General features: G+C 33.7%; 1 protein-coding gene across 1 annotated transcript; it reads right to left on the bottom strand.

Moving 5' to 3' along the window:
- Positions 1 to 7,963: 7,963 nt before the first annotated feature.
- On the bottom strand, positions 7,964 to 14,655 carry LOC148620456 (uncharacterized). The gene is made up of 4 exons (XM_088581353.1): positions 14,384 to 14,655; positions 13,892 to 14,079; positions 13,145 to 13,258; positions 7,964 to 9,198 (listed from the first exon to the last, which is right to left on the bottom strand). Exons 1-4 carry the CDS (start codon positions 14,548 to 14,550, stop codon positions 8,639 to 8,641), a joined length of 1,029 nt encoding a protein of 342 aa, XP_088437479.1. The 5' UTR covers positions 14,551 to 14,655; the 3' UTR covers positions 7,964 to 8,638.
- Between the last annotated feature and the right edge of the window lie 1,691 nt (positions 14,656 to 16,346).

Here is a 16,346-nt window from a genome sequence, read left to right as displayed (position 1 = left end):
ACAGAACAGCATAACAGTGCCGTTGTATTCTTAATGTGGACATATTTTTTTCGTTTTACAAATTATAAAGGTTTGAGATTCATGCACTTCATTCTAAAAAGATATTTGGATTTCTTTTTTATTGAAGTCTTACTCTCCAGAACATTAGTGATCATTCAATTGTCCCGGTGAATTTAACATCTAATTCTAATGATTTTTTGAAAGAAAATGATAGCATATAAAGCGGAAGTGATCAATGTGTCAAAGACGGAATAACTCGCATTAAACTGAGCAGCCTTCGATTGTCAGGACGTCGTTTCAATAAAACGTATGTGGGAATAAAGTGATACGACAAACCGTTCTTTTTATTTTTCATCTAATCTTATGAAATCTGTTTTACTGACGTTACTGATTGTTTTAATAAAAGTAAAGGCCGAGAGTAAAAATTGTGCAAAATAAAAAATTCCATGCATGAAATTTCAAACTTGAGCTAAAAACACCGGTCCATCCCTGTTTGAATCACTACACGAATACCAGTGTCATTGACAATCTTCTCTAAATAAACACGTGATAAACACTGAAAAGTATTTTAATTTTGTCTATGATGTACAGTTGCTTGTGCATGCACAGGACGTACAAAAAAGTAAAATAGGCTGCAATAGCGTATAAAAAATATTGAATTATATCTGTGATACATGAAATGTATCAGTATGATAGAAGCATATACATGAAACACAGATACTTGTTTCGAGAATTCCTAAAAATCTTCTAATTTTTTTTGCTGCCGATAGGTGACAAATGACAATATGTCAGTGTATACAAAAATGGAATTTTAAATGGGGAGGATGAGCAACTCATTTAAAAAATATTTATTGACAGGAAGAAATGCATCAAATCTGAATATAAATAATAATAAAAATATTGAGGAATCTAGAATATAAAATTGAACTTGAAAATGTAAATGTTTGATAGTAAACATTCAATGGATATTTTATGGTGGATCAGGATTTTTCTATGGGAAATGGGAAATTATCAATTACGAATGTGATGGGGACAATGAGGAATTGGGAATGGATGATGGTATATGGTATAAGTATGAAGTTTATACCATACCAGATCTGTAAAACGTTATAATAAGGTAACGAAAACAGTAGTGTTGAGAATAGCCAAAATAGAAATAGATATATAGGTCACTTCAAAAATACTGTTTTCTGAAAAAAAAAATTATTATTATTTCAATCAGTGATATACAATGTTTGGGTTACCATACACATTTTTTTTATCAACCAAAGTTGCAATTCACGTATTGCATAAATATAATTATTCATATAAATAGGTTGTAATAACTTTTTCTATTAGTTTTTTTTTTAATTTTACGATAGAATGAGCATATGTTTACAACAGAAGTTCTATGGTCATCGTCATGGATCGTTATGGGGTATCTGTCAGCACCACGAGAACCGATTGATTCACTGTGTCATGATTTTTCTCGCGTATTTCGTCTTCCACGGATATGACATATGGACAACTCATGGATAACCTAGACAAGTAGAGAACGCTTACCCTATCGGTGCATATTGTCTTTTTTCGTTTTGGTTTTTAGTTTGTTTTGTTTTTGGTATTTGGTTTTGTCATTTGGTTTTGTTATGATTCTTTTTTTTTCTATAGATATTTAATGTTTTAGTGAGCACATGGATGATGACGTTTTCCAGTTTTCCGGGTGAAACCCGTCATTAACTAACAATCATAATGCAAAGTATAAACTAAGCAATAAATGCACTTCGCAATACGGTTAAGGCCGTTTTATTCCAATTTATTTTAAATAAACTTTTAAGTCACATTCCACAATAATGTTGTTCTGAAATGGCCAAAAATCAAACATTGCCATCATACGTTTTCTATGATGTTTAAATTGATTTAACAGGTTCTAAAAATAAGCGATTTTCTAGCTCCGATACATTGAGATTTTCCCCTGGGAATCACGTGATCGTTTACTGAGATCTTTCAACTCAACTACAAAATGCTTTTTCCTGAGCTGTTAATTGCAACAAATTTGTTTGTTTGTTTGTTTGTTTGTTTTTTCTTGGCAAGCATATTTGTATTAATGTATTTATCCTGAATTTGCTGGAAAAAGAAATGATTCGTCAGACCTGCCAAGAAATTCATATTATAATTTTATTTTGCGGTGAAATTTGTTTATCTGTCCAAGTCGGCATATGCACCATATTGTTTTCAGATACAGATAAGTTTTTCATTTCATTCCGATTCGGTTGCGTGAAACAGGTTGGGCGAGATGAAAAATCGACATAGTACGCGTTCAACTTTTGTTTTTCCATTGTTAACAAACGCTCAAATGATTTATTTTTAGATTCAATATTAAGTGACGGGCTATTCGATTAAGATACACGATGTTTTTTTCTCTTACTTGCGATATTTTTAACGTGCAAATTTGTAACTCATCCATTATATCGCATTAAATCAAGTTTGTAATACAAGTGTGCATGAAGCTACATTTTCGTTGACCTATACGTATATAGCACTGAAAATGTGAAGGAGATGCGTTTTATTGAATTTACACGCCTATGTTCATAATTTCATGGATGTTTTAATATAGTAAATGTACATTCTTTTATGAATCTGTAGGTAATATTCACATAACAATGAAGCACTCAGAAAATAATCATACTGAAAAGGGATACCGTGAGATGTTCAAGCTTGAATATATAAACAACGCCGTTTTTCATATATGAAAAATAAGTCGCTACGTAAATCCTTAGAGATGTGAAATAAGCAAACTTCCTTAGAATAATTAAGCTGTAAACTCGCGTGATGCTTAAATCTGTTTAAATATTTTTTCTCTTGTTACCATTCTTACAAGCTTCTAGTTCGAATTTCAAAAGTGTCTGTTTAATGGAAAATTGTAATCGCCAGCAGAGGTTGACGTAGAAATTGCTTATGACATCGTAGCATTTTATGGCTTTGTTATTTTACGTAGTAGAAAAATAACTTAAATATCGTGCGTGGTACATTTAATCGATGCACATCCCATTCCACATCCATATTGTTCAAACCTCTATCCCCTGCTGTGAAATTCCATATTCAATCTCAGTTTCCGCTATATAGATGACGTGTTATCTTTAAACAATTCTAATTTCGGGGATTTGATACATCGCATTTACCCAAAAGAACTTGAGATAAAAGATACTACAGACACTGTGAAGTCAGCCTCATATCTTGACCTACACTTAGAAATCGATGGTAAAGGAAAACTATTGACCAAACTTTACGACAAACGTGATGACTTTTCATTCAGAATTTTTAACTTTCCTTTCATCTGTGGCAACATCCCTTCGGCTCCTGCGTATGGAGTGTTCATATCACAACTCATACGTTATGCCAGAGCTTGCCGGGACTACGCAGACTTTTTGTATCGCGCTAGAACTCTAACAAATAGGCTTCTAGAACAGGGTTATGTTGCTACAAGATTGAAGTCATCACTACAGAAGTTTTATGGTCGTCATCATCAAAACGTGGATCGTTATGGTGTATCCATCAGCACCATGAGAACTGATTTATTCAGCGGGTCATGGTTTTCCTTTCCTCGTTTGTCTACCCCGGACTTGACTTGTTATGAGCAACTCGGCGGGTATTTCTAGAAAAGCAGAGGACGCTTATCCTACCGTTGCACCTGGTCCATGCTCCCAGTTTTTAGTGGAGTCCGAGTTGCTCATTTACTTTTGTTACTTTGTATGTATTATTTTAGTTGCTTTATTTTCTTTGTTGTTGTGTGTGTCTGTTTTCCATGTCTGGTCTTTGTCCCTGGATTACGTTCTTTTGATTACCGCTAAAACCTTGGTTCCATTGATTACTCTTCCATATAGAAAAGTCCTAATTCCCAAAAAGAATCCAATTGCATTTTTGCATTTTGTGTATCAAAACATTATCAATTAATTCGAATTTTCAGATGTCAAGTAAAACATAACATTAGCATAGATGAAAAGTTTAAAACCAATATCTACATTGTCCTCATTTTGAAATTCTAAACCGATTCACTCTTCCACCCTCATTCATTTCTCTAACCCAAAGAAGAGCAAATTATGTAATATGTGATACACCCTAAAAAGCCTACATATTTTTATTTTTGGCATTAGGATGGTTTATAGGTCTTTATAATGAAATGTATTCATTATTCATTCCAAAATGTCTGCTCATAGGAAATGATCACATTGAAAATCCACCACTTTCAATCTATTGTATTCATTTTTAGTGTCATTTGCGGAGTGATTTTCGAATTATATAGTACATTATATAAAATTGTTATCTCCTCATAACAAGGTGTGTATGAATAGTCACTTGTTAATTTCTGTTTACTATAACATTTTTAACAAAATATCAAAAATAAAAAAAATATGAAGGCTTTCCAACCATGAATGACATTCTGCATGATTCGTTGCTAAAGTGCTACTTGATATTACGTACAATAACAAATATAAATAGATGGTAATTTCTTTGTTTTGTCTTTACACACATATATATATATATACTTAAATAGACAATTTATTTTATTATATATGCCAGCATAGCATGATGGATAATTCAGCACTTTTTGTCTGGGTAAACTAACAATTAAGTACGGCTTCAACCAATCCTTGATTAAGTACGGCTTCAACCAATCCTTGATTAAGGCTTCAACCAATCCTTGATTAAGGCTTCAACCAATCCTTGATTAAGTACGGCTTCAACCAATCCTTGATTAAGTAAGGCTTCAACCAATCCCTGATTAAGGCTTCAACCAATCCTTGATTAAGTATATATATAATGCTGTTCAAGTTTTATTTTTCAAATGAATAGCTTGTTTTTCTTCCTCGAACTCGAATAACGTGTCTTTAGTTTATCTGCCTTTAAGAAATATCTGAATCTCTGAAATTCACTCAACAATATTACACAATTTTGTCTGTGGAAGTTCATATTCTTGAAAAAAAAATTCGGATTCAATGACAATATAAAAATATGGTAAATATTTCAGGTAAATATAACTTAAATGTGATACATTTATTCGAATTAAATCCAAGAAAGATAAGGAGTCACGGCCATCGCCAGTAAACATCATCAAAGATACATGTTGTATCGAAATATAATCGTCCTTTCTTTCATGGAAAAACCTCTTGGACTTCATCGCATTCGAACGAACTTGACTCTGCTCTACGCATCTCGATTCACCGGACTCTCTTCGCAAAACAAGTCTTGACACTTCAGTTTCTGAGCCTACTTCATTGTTATATAGACTATAGCTGGTCTAATCCTCTCATATCACGAGGCTGACTTTAAAGCCGATCTAATCAATAAGAAATAACAGTGTTTAGCAAAATTCTCTGATCTCAGTTACTGCTATATAGATGACGTATTTTCCTAAAACAATCCTAGTTTCGGGAATTTTTTACATCGCATCTACTCTAAAGAACTTAAGATAAAGAACACTACAGACACTATGAAGTCAGTCTCATATATTGACTTACATTTAGAAATTGAAGAATGAAAAGGAAACCTCATGACCAAAATAAACAACAAACGCTATCACTTCTAGTTCCGAATTTCTTTTTATCGGTGATAACATTCCTTCAGCTCCAGAATATGGAACTCATACATTCTGCTAGAGCTTATCGTAACAGCGCGGACGTTTTGTACAATGCTAGACATCTTTCAGTCAGGTTTCTTAAACAGGAATATGTTGCTACAAGATTAAAGTCATCACTTCAGATGTTTTTTTTTTTATTTCAGCACGGAATTGTATTATCATTGTGTATGCATCTGCACTATGAGAACGGATTTGTTCACTATGCCATAGTTTTCCTTTCCACTTCCTTTTCCTCCTTACCCCGGATGTGACATTTTATTAGCAAACTCGGATGGTGTTTCTGGAAAGGCAGAGGACGCTTACCCTACCGGGGTACATGGTCCATGTTCCCAGTTCTTATTGGTATCCAGGCTACTATTGCTAATTTACTTGAAATCCAACAGAGTATATAACACTTCCGGTGTTCATAGTATAACCCATCCGATCTGAACGTTTATAGATTTACACGCTTTTGAATCAGTTTGTTAAATATTTTATGTCAATATTTGACAATCATTAGCAAGTTTCTTCATATACTGACTGTCTGATGTTTTTTGGACTATCAACTTTGTAAACCATCGCCATTTTTATTACCTTCATAATGCATTAAATGTGTACATCATCGCGCATAACTGGAATTAAATTTATGACTTTTTTATTACAACCTTTTATTCATTTTTTGCGCTTCTGTATAACTTTATTGTAGTTGTCTGGAAATTAGTTCCTGTGTGCCTCGTTAGTTTTAGTTTACACTCCCGTTTTTATATTACAGTACTCGATTTAGGACAACTTCCATATGTTTTATGGTGGATGGGAAATGGGGAGCTTTGGAGTAAAGAGTAGGACAATTGGCTAAAAGTATTTATTGATAATAATATCCCATTGGTATAAAAAGAAACAGTAGTTTCACTGGTGAACAATTAAAAAAAAACAAAATTTAACTCAAATTTGTAATAATATGCATAGGAAAAATTGAAAGGGGATTTTGATGGGGATGCGGATGGGAACATCGTGGATGTTGGAAATTTTATGGAGAATATGCATGGGAAGTAAGCAGTATATTTGTGATAAAAATGCAACCGCTGTTTTTTTTTTATTATTATTCTACCGATTTTAAACGTCATTTGATGTATTTGTAATGTATACGTATTAGTTTTTATCACACAATTTATCGCGCTATGATTGCTTCTAATTTAAGCATATTTTTTTTATATTTAAAAAAAAATGATAATGGCACATCTTGTATGGTGATTAATTTGACTTTGCCCATTTAGGATGTTTGTCTACTATTTCAAAGCTATCTTTTGCGCTTGCAACATGATACTTGGTAAGTAATGAATGAATTTGCTCTAATGTCAAAAGTGTTCGACACTGTTGGTTACTCATGTATCTTCATGTCATTATCCGACGTTGTAGTTTGTGTTGAACAGGTGTCATCCTTATGTTACATTTTCTAGCGTAGATTTTATTACTTTTGTAGTCAGAACCTTTCAGTGCTTACTTGAATGTGTTTACACTTATTGAAGACCTCTTGGTGATCTCTGTTGGTGTTTACTATTTTATATTTTATACACCTGGCCAATGCTCCCAGTTTTTATAAAAGCGGAGTTCAAATTGCTCATTTACTCCTGTTGCTTTGTATGTATCATTTTGGTTATTTTATGTTCTTTGTTGTGTGTGTCCATGTTTTCCATGTCTGCTCTTTGTCCCTGAATTACATTCTTTTGATTTCCACTAGAATCTTGGTTCCCTTGATTACTCTTCAAAAGGTTATACGATGGTGCATTTGTTGCGTTTCACCATATCTGTCCTGTTTTCTATGTATACAGGAGACAAGGTGTGTTAGATTATACTCTTTTAAATGTGTTCACTTTTAATTTTTAAAAGAAACAGGAGCCGTGTCAGTGTTGGGTATAATAACGACTTAAGTTTAAGCAAAGTTAAACAAGCACTATTTTTTTTTAGCCGACGCAGTAAAAGTATGTTCTTTTATCTTCTAAGTTGCTACATTTCATTCAAGAAAATAACACATGGCACGCAATTTTATATTTTCAATATAGATTTTTCGAACGCCACTAAATTATCACTATTTGGCCAATAGGGGAACAGAATTGCGATCAGGTGACATGCGTTATCGTAGAGGAGCGTACTTAAGGTCAAAGGGTAAAAAGCGAAACTATGGCGACTGCGTCGGGAAAAAATAATATTTGTCATTCAATGTATGAATTTACAGGAATCTTAAGTTTTTGTAAATTTGTACATGTACAAATACCATTTAATTGTTTTAATTGAGGATAATTCAATAAATATGGTTAAATGTAGTATGGATGTAAGAGTGAAAATAATGAAACCGTAATAAGAATAAGGGCATCGTAAATGATACGTTTATTCCAGGAGTCGATAAAACAATAAAACTAATACATTTATATCTCATAAATTATACATTTATACAGAATCTAAAGAATACACGATCAAACCGATAAAATACGAATATATGTCTGGTGCATCGATAAGGAAAACAACCTCTTTCCTTGAAAAATTCCACCAAGTTGCCCAATGACATGTGATGTCAGTTCAAGTAACAAAGAAACAATGGAAGCTACAGCATTAGGTCAAATCATCTGAGAAGTCTATCAAGAACATACAGTCTAGGGGCTCACTGTTAAAGCTTGCTCCACGTGCACAGGAACAGGACCTCAAATGAATTTTCCTGCTCATCATTCACATTTAGGGGTTTTATACATTAGATATATAAACAATATTAACACTATACTGAAATGCATCTCTACAAAATGCCACCCCCCCATCCCGTTTGGTTGAAAATTGTAGGATCTCATCGAAGAGTTCGATGGTAGCAGGATCTCCCATAAAATAAAAACAAAGTATACTAATAAAGTACCATTAAATGCCGATAAATTATGAAGGTGAAAATAGCATAGAAAATTAAATTATATCCTTTATTCCGCGACCTTTTCCCACTGCATTTCTCCCAAAATGTGAAGATGAACACACAATTTTTTTTTTAAACTGAACGTCATTCGTGCCTTATTTTGTCTTTTGACAGTGGATAATAGAATTTGTTTCTTCGTTTAAGATTTTGAAACCTTTGGCCTTAATCCAGGTTGCGCGGTTTTCTGTTCCCCAGCCGACACCATGACCGACAGCTGGTTCTTGTGACATACTACATGGTAGACAAACCATGCTGCTTATAAAATACATCATGGCAGCTTCATAATCACCGATATTCTTTCTAGGGTCAGAATGCACCGGTGTGTCAAAAGCGGTGAAGACGCCATCTTCTTTAAGCACATTCTTCACCAAATTTATACAGGGATTTGGGTCAGGTAAATCATGAAGTACGTCAAACATCACAACCCAATCAAATTTTTTATCCAATAACTCATTCCCAAGAGTCGTTTCACCACCTTTAACCAGTATAAATTCAATATTTTGAATGTTCTTTGCCTTTTGGGTCTTCTGGGCCTCTTCTATGGCTGCTTTGTCAATATCAATTCCATAAATTTTAGCTTTAGGGAGGAGTTCGGCTATTCGAAATCCAATACCTCCAGAGCCACAACCAAAATCTAAAACATTACTAATGTCATCTAAAAAGAAAAAAAAAGCAAAAAAAAAATAACGTAAAAGGAATGAATGTCATATTATGAAAAAATAATCTCAATTACGTGGTGTACACTTGGAAACTGTGTAGAAACTTATTTCCAAGTATGCACCAAGGGCATTGAGGTTATTTCAGATAGACTGAAAAAAATATAACAGCCATTTCTTATAATTCAATTTTAGTATCAAATTCAATGAGTATATTTAAAAAAATTACTATACCATCAAAAACTGCAATATTCAAGAATTATTTTGTTTTTACGTAAGAATGCAATTAAGAGTCGAATGTCTCTGTGAAAATAAGGTTAAAAAAAGACAATAATTTGAAAATCGTATTATTTATCAATAAATCTATGGATGAAAGTCGATAAACTCATCGCCGTTTTGTATGAAAGAATGTGCTTTATGATTTGTAATAAGACTGATAAATTTAGTTTTTACCTTATTCTTACACAGGCGTGTACTTTGAAATTAGAGCGTAAATGAGTAAACTGCAGGTGTTAACTAAACTACAAAATTATTCAAAGAGTGCGTTTGGACATTACAGAAAATTGCTCCAGACTGTTATAGATACTTTACCTTTACAGGCGGAGTGTTGATACATAATGAATGCAGATTGTTTTTTTATCATAAATATAAACACTTGAAGTGCAGCAAGGTCTTACAAATATTAAGTATTAAGAGTTTGTAACAAGCAGGCAAAATGAAAAAAAAAAATCAGAAACATGCAAATTAAAATCCCAACGATCTGACAATATCACTCAATAGTGATTTCTCTTTTTGAAAAAAAAAGGCAACTATTTTGATCCCTGCATCACAGTATTGTTCAACAATTTTCAATCGACTCTTAGAAAAATGAGGTTTTTGACGTAGTTATCCGCAGCTCTTGAAATATCTATTTTCAGTGCATTTCGATGAAATTATAATTCAATTTGCTAATCATGTCTTTTTTCTTGGATTCTGATGATGCAAATAGTCAAATGACACTTACAAAAAAGGGGGTTTCTTTCATACCAGGTTTCACCCACTGCCTGATTCCTAGAAAAACTGACACTTAAAAATGCACAATTATCTCCAAAAAAAATTATCTCATTTTTGTTCTAAATAAATGTCCTAGTCTCGTCTTTTCAACAAGGTTTATGATATAATATCTTTCACAGTCAGTTGGTGTATGGTGTATGGTGTTGGTGTATGGTGTATGGTGTTGGTGTATGGTGTATAGTGTATGGTGTTGCTGTATGGTGTTGATGTATGGTATGGTGTTGGTGTATTGTGTATGGTGTTGGCGTATGGCGTATGGCGTATGGTGTTGGTGTATGGTGTTGATGTATGGTGTATGGTGTATGGTGTTGATGTATGGTGTATGGAGTTGTCGTATGGTGTTGGTGTATGGTGTATGGCGTATGGTGTTGGTGTACGGTGTTTGGTGTATGGTTTATGGTTTATTTTAGAGTCATGTTGTACATGTGTTGTTTAGGGACTTATATTTTTTACAAGGCGGCGTTGGGGATGCTGATCATTTAAAAAATGTATCTTTTCCTAGTCATTTCTTGTAAATTGTAAAAGGTAATGACCACCCCCCTATTTTTGAAGTATAGAAATATAATGTTATCTATCAATACATTCAGATTATAAGTAAACGTTCCAAAGAACTCGCTCAATTGAAGTCACACAATCATTAATAGTTAAGTACTGTATTTTTAGCCCCTTAAAAAAAATGTTACCCTTCTTTTATTTCTACAGACAGTTGATTCCCTTACTTTTTGGCTTTTTACCCCATCCTCATGAAAAGTCAGTAAGAGTAGGTGTGTAATAAATAAATGCAAATACAATAGAAGTACATATCTAGTTTTAATTTGTTGTTAATTTTGAACTTTAGAGAATGTATGAAATGATAGTTGAATACATGTATTTAATTAAAACAAAAACAAACACAAACAAACAAACAAACAAAATTAAAGAAAAACAATAGTAGCTGTCACTGTTGTGTTAAATTTGACAAAATCACAATACATTGTTTTTTATAAACAATTTAAAATGTATATCGCTTTGAATAAAAAAAAATGAGTGTATTGAAATGTACCCTTCCGGGTTAACTGCGGGATACGTCCACATGTTGTAGTGATGACTTTTTTAATTCACCCAAAATTCATCCGAGCAGAAATATATGTGTACATGTGCTGTATATATTACACATACTACCCCGCTAATACAATGTACAATGTAACGAATCTATTAAGGATAAATGTCGGTTGAACGACTTCTATTCATAAATGTAAAGACACAAAGTGAGTGTTTATTTTCTTACACATGTATTTTAATAGCTTTGGATAATGAATTATAAACAAGGTACGTGAAACGTGTCATGCCATGCGATACGGGCTATGTGATCTACATAAAGCCAATGAATATATTTTGAGGGCTTATAACAAATAGTTGCGGTATGAAAAATCGGTATCGCAACGATTTTTTTTTATTAACAAGTGTTTGAACAAATCCGCTATGCATGCATATATAATTTTGCAGTTAACGTGTATACACTGTATAGGTAGATTCGTAAAGCTTCACGAATAAACTTGTCTTCAAGTCTTGATGGACCACATACGTGTTTCATTATTAGCATAAACAATGTGCATTTTCTTGTCGATTTTTTTTGTTAATCTTGAGCAAAATTTTAGACACAAATGACCAAATAATAGCCTGAGCGCCCCCCCCCTCCCCCCTTAATACATTTTTTATATGGAATGCCTTAGTATTATAAATGTGTATCGGCACCCTTTCTTTCGTCTGCTTTGATAAGTAGTTACGAATTTTCCCAAATTTTTGTTCGGTTTCATTCGGCGAGAAGGAAAATAACTGCCAACATATTACACTCCTTCACAGCTAGTATATGTATTCATGAATTACTGCTATACTTTTCGGTCTATGAAGGAACCTATCTCAATCAGTAGGTGCAAACTAAATAACGTACATACCAAGTTATTTCTAAGTGTACACCACTGGCACTGAGGTTAATATTTCAAATAGACCGAAAAATGTAAAAGTCGTTCCTTGTGATTTAATTTCAGTATAAAAATTAACGAGAAAATCACTAAAAAAGGTTTATTACGTAACAGTTACATAACAAAATTAGGTCTATGAGATGACAAACATTTTTATCTAATTAGAAAGGGTGTTACATCTGAAAGTAAATTGTTATTTGATGTGAACACATGTACATGTATAAAGTTATTTTTGTATGATTGTATGATGCATGAAATAGATCTTCATCTTTCTTTTGTTTTGGAAAAAAAATAGCTACAGAAAAAAATCCGGAAGCCGAGATGATATATATAGAAGGGTATGAAAAATTCCCAACGATGTTAGAACTGTCAAATTTGCGAAGCAAATTTTTGGTCGTTCTCTCCGCGGGACTCGAACTCGTAACGCTGTGACATCTATGGCAACACCGCCTGCACTAAGTCCGGCGCCCTAGACCACTCGGCCAGCTAGGCTATATAAAAATATAGCTTCCGCTGGCCGGATCATTCCTCCTCGTAGGAATAATCTAGGGCTGTAACTTAGTACACGATGTATGGTAGTACGGGACAGTTCATCTAGATGTTATTATGTAGGATAGAGGATCAACGCGGAGGGAACGACCATAAGTTTACGTTATCTTCCCTGTATAAATTTGATCAGATGGAGCAGTGTAGTGAATAGAGTCGTCACATTCTGAGACGTTATATATATGTATATATATGGAAAGGTCTTAAAAATTTCCAACGATGTTAAAACTGTCAAATTTGCAGATGCAAATTGTTGGTCGTTCCCTCCGCGGGACTCGAACTTGTACCGCTGTGACATCTATCTATCTATCTATCTATCTATCTATATATATATATATATATATATATGCGCGTACGATGAATAACATAAAACATTAACACGTACCTTTCTTCTTAAAGCCAAGGGGGAATAACTCTTCATCTATATACTTCTGGGGCCTTAATTGTCCTTCTTCAGACATCCACAACATTAAGTCAATTTTGTTTGAGTAGTTAAAACCTAAAAAAAACATTTTTTTTAAACTGGTTTTCTTGATAAGTTGAACAACAACAAAAAATGTGCAAGTTAATGGCCGGTTCAAGAGCGTCCAAACATTATGCTTTTCTCGACGTCTTTACTGGTTTTGTTTTTAAATTTTCTATACAAAAGATTTATAGGATAATAAGCAACAGCATGATGCATGAACGTTTGATAGAAAGGTAGCGCGTCTCCCGATGCGTTTATTATTGGTCAGTCGCCCCGTTATCCCTACATAAATGTACAATGTAGGTACACAAAAAATTTTTTGTCTGTAATGTACGTCGAACGAGATTTTGAGTTGTTCGTTTGCTTTTGTTACTTTGTATGTATGATTTTAGTTACTTTATGTTCTTTGTTGTGTATGTCTGTTTTCCATTTCTGGTCTTTATCCCTGGATTACATTCTTTTGATTACCGCTACGGCCTTGGTTCCCTTGATTACTCTTTGATACTTTCTATCGACAACGCTTAATTGGATAAATTTATTGTTAAAATGTTGGTATTCCAGGAAATTAGTTCTTACATGTACATGTACAACACTCCTTGCATGAAAAGTAACACTCAAGAAGGAATGATCGAGTGTTCTTAAAACGAAATAATTAGGTCAATATACCTTTTGGGCCGCCTTCGTGAAAACATTGAATACATTGTTTATAGTTTTCAAAGATCATCGGAAGCAAGGATGGCACAAAGCTGATTTCTGTGTGAGGTTTACAGGCTTCTGGTATATAAAATTTGTCATCGTCCGACAGGCTCACGAGCTGGGCAGCTACCATACCACCTAACCATTCACGAACATATCTGTAATAACGCGTTGATAATAAAAGAGTCGAGTTCATGCAAATTGAAAACAACGAGAAACCGAAAAATAGAGAAACAACAGTTCTTGCTGATTACAGTAATTGGAAAGTCACAGTTACAAGCATAGAAAGACAGATGTAATATCAACAGTCGTAAAATGCTAATACTTTTGGCTTCCATTGAATTTCTCTAGATCTTCAAATTGAATGTGCTTCCCGCTTTCTGGATGGCCTAAACATTGAATTTCGTTTCCTGGAGAACGTATAAATGCACACACGTTTCGTTATCATCGATCGTAACATACCTTTCTTTCAGCTTACATTGATCTGCCAGTTTCTGTGTTGTGACAGATTCTTTGAAATTCCGGAGTGCTTTAAATAAACCAAGCTGATGCCCCATTGCCACACCCAAAGAAACAAATCCATGGCTAGCAATGGAAGAAAATCTATCCTTGTATTCCTCCGAATCCATTTTACAAATCCGTTCTATTTATAAAATGCTGACCTTAGCAGTTAACAGGACAGTTTTTAAAAAACATTGCCACGTAATGTACCTTTTAGTTTACTTTATCATTGGTTGTTTTGTGCTATTTTTATATCATTGTTAGATTCAATAACACAACCTGTTCAACAAATTATATTGTATAAAGCCTACAAATGCAATGTAATATTTACATGTACAAGTAGCATGCGTATGTTTTAGACGATTTTATTGAAAAGAATAATAAAACATGTCGAGGTATTTCGATTAACATTAATTCAGTAATTGCACAAACAACCGAATCATATATATATATAAATCCGGAATATAAATACACTTAGTTTTTTTTGCATGTACATGTAGCAAACTACATCATTTCAGTCTGAGAACTTCTGTCGTATTATTTTTTTTTATTTCTTAATTTATCTTATAGATTCACTACGTTGTAAGTTTGTTAGAGTCATGAGTTATGCACCTACTATACTTGATTCCTTAATGAGCCACTGGTGTCTGAGATAGTGTGTTTGTATTCAGTCAGATTATCAGATAACATTCATACCCATCGAATACAGAAATGTCAAGATGTAATCGAGAATCAGAATTACGTTCTTTTATAATCTTGACATATATCTCTGAAAAATATATTTCTTCAGCGTCTATGTTTTCAACTAAATGACCTAACATTTTACTGATACTGAGGACCCGACAGAGTGTAACACGTTCAAGACTAATAAATTGCAAAAAAGTGTTGATGTGGCATTGATTTCCGAAGGTTTGGGGTGTTGTGCACATGTATTTAACAGCTTTCAGGTTGTTGGAAGCTGAGACGAATCTTTGACGGATCCAAAGGGGTAGCACCCTTTATCAATCGACAAAAATGGAAATTTTTGTGTGTAAATGCGTGAATCAATATGTATTTATAAAAGATTTTTGTGGCCCCTGCACTGCGACTACTTTTGTTATAAGTGACGGATCCCGGAGGATGCAGGAGGGTATGGATCCCTCCTTTTTTAGGAAAATATGTCATTTCCATGTGTAAAATTGAGAAAATGGTTATTAATGTCCGAGCATCCTCCTTTTCTCAGGAACCCCGGTTGGCACCCCTCCTGTTTAAAGTTTCTGGATCCCCCTGCCTTAAAGGATTTAAAGGACGGTTAGTTCAAACATTCAAGTAATATCTAAAAAAATATGCAATACAGTGAAATTATGTTAATTCTACTTGAAATATTCTACATTCCATTACGAAGCGATATGTTTACATGTAACACATGAGACACGATTTCATCCGGCATAGTCGTGTGACCGCCATTTTGATATTGGCGTTAGGCAAAGAAAGAAACTGAATTTCGATCAGGCGACTTGCGTCTCAAAAGAATAGTAAGCACGAAATCAAGGGATGGCGTGCCTTGCGCATTCCCCAAACCCTAAATTTTTAAAAATAATTTAAAGGTTTTTTTGCAAGAAATTAACATTTCTCATAAATTCTACCCTTCCCTTCCAATTGTCTACACTACATGTAGCTTCGTTCGACATTAAGTTTTTTTTTATAATTACCCCCTCCCCCCTTTACCTGAACTTCCGAACCTGCACCTGGAAGGCGTCTCCAATGTCAGAAAGTGAAACACAGAACAATACCGTACAATACAGGGATTGCACAGAGTGAAGTAAAAGTTATAACATCTTTTTCTTTTCAGTTTGTTTTTGTTTTTGTTTCAGTTTTTTTACTTTCCATTTGATACATGTCTTTTAAGTTCTTGGAAGAATATACATTTTGTATGTATATCTCT

Source organism: Perna viridis, chromosome 4 (genome assembly GCF_037379345.1).
Source record: "Perna viridis isolate PV_CMFRI_1.1 ecotype Kerala chromosome 4, ASM3737934v1, whole genome shotgun sequence".
NCBI lineage: Eukaryota > Metazoa > Mollusca > Bivalvia > Mytilida > Mytilidae > Perna > Perna viridis.
This window is presented reverse-complemented; position numbering and strand designations above follow the sequence as displayed.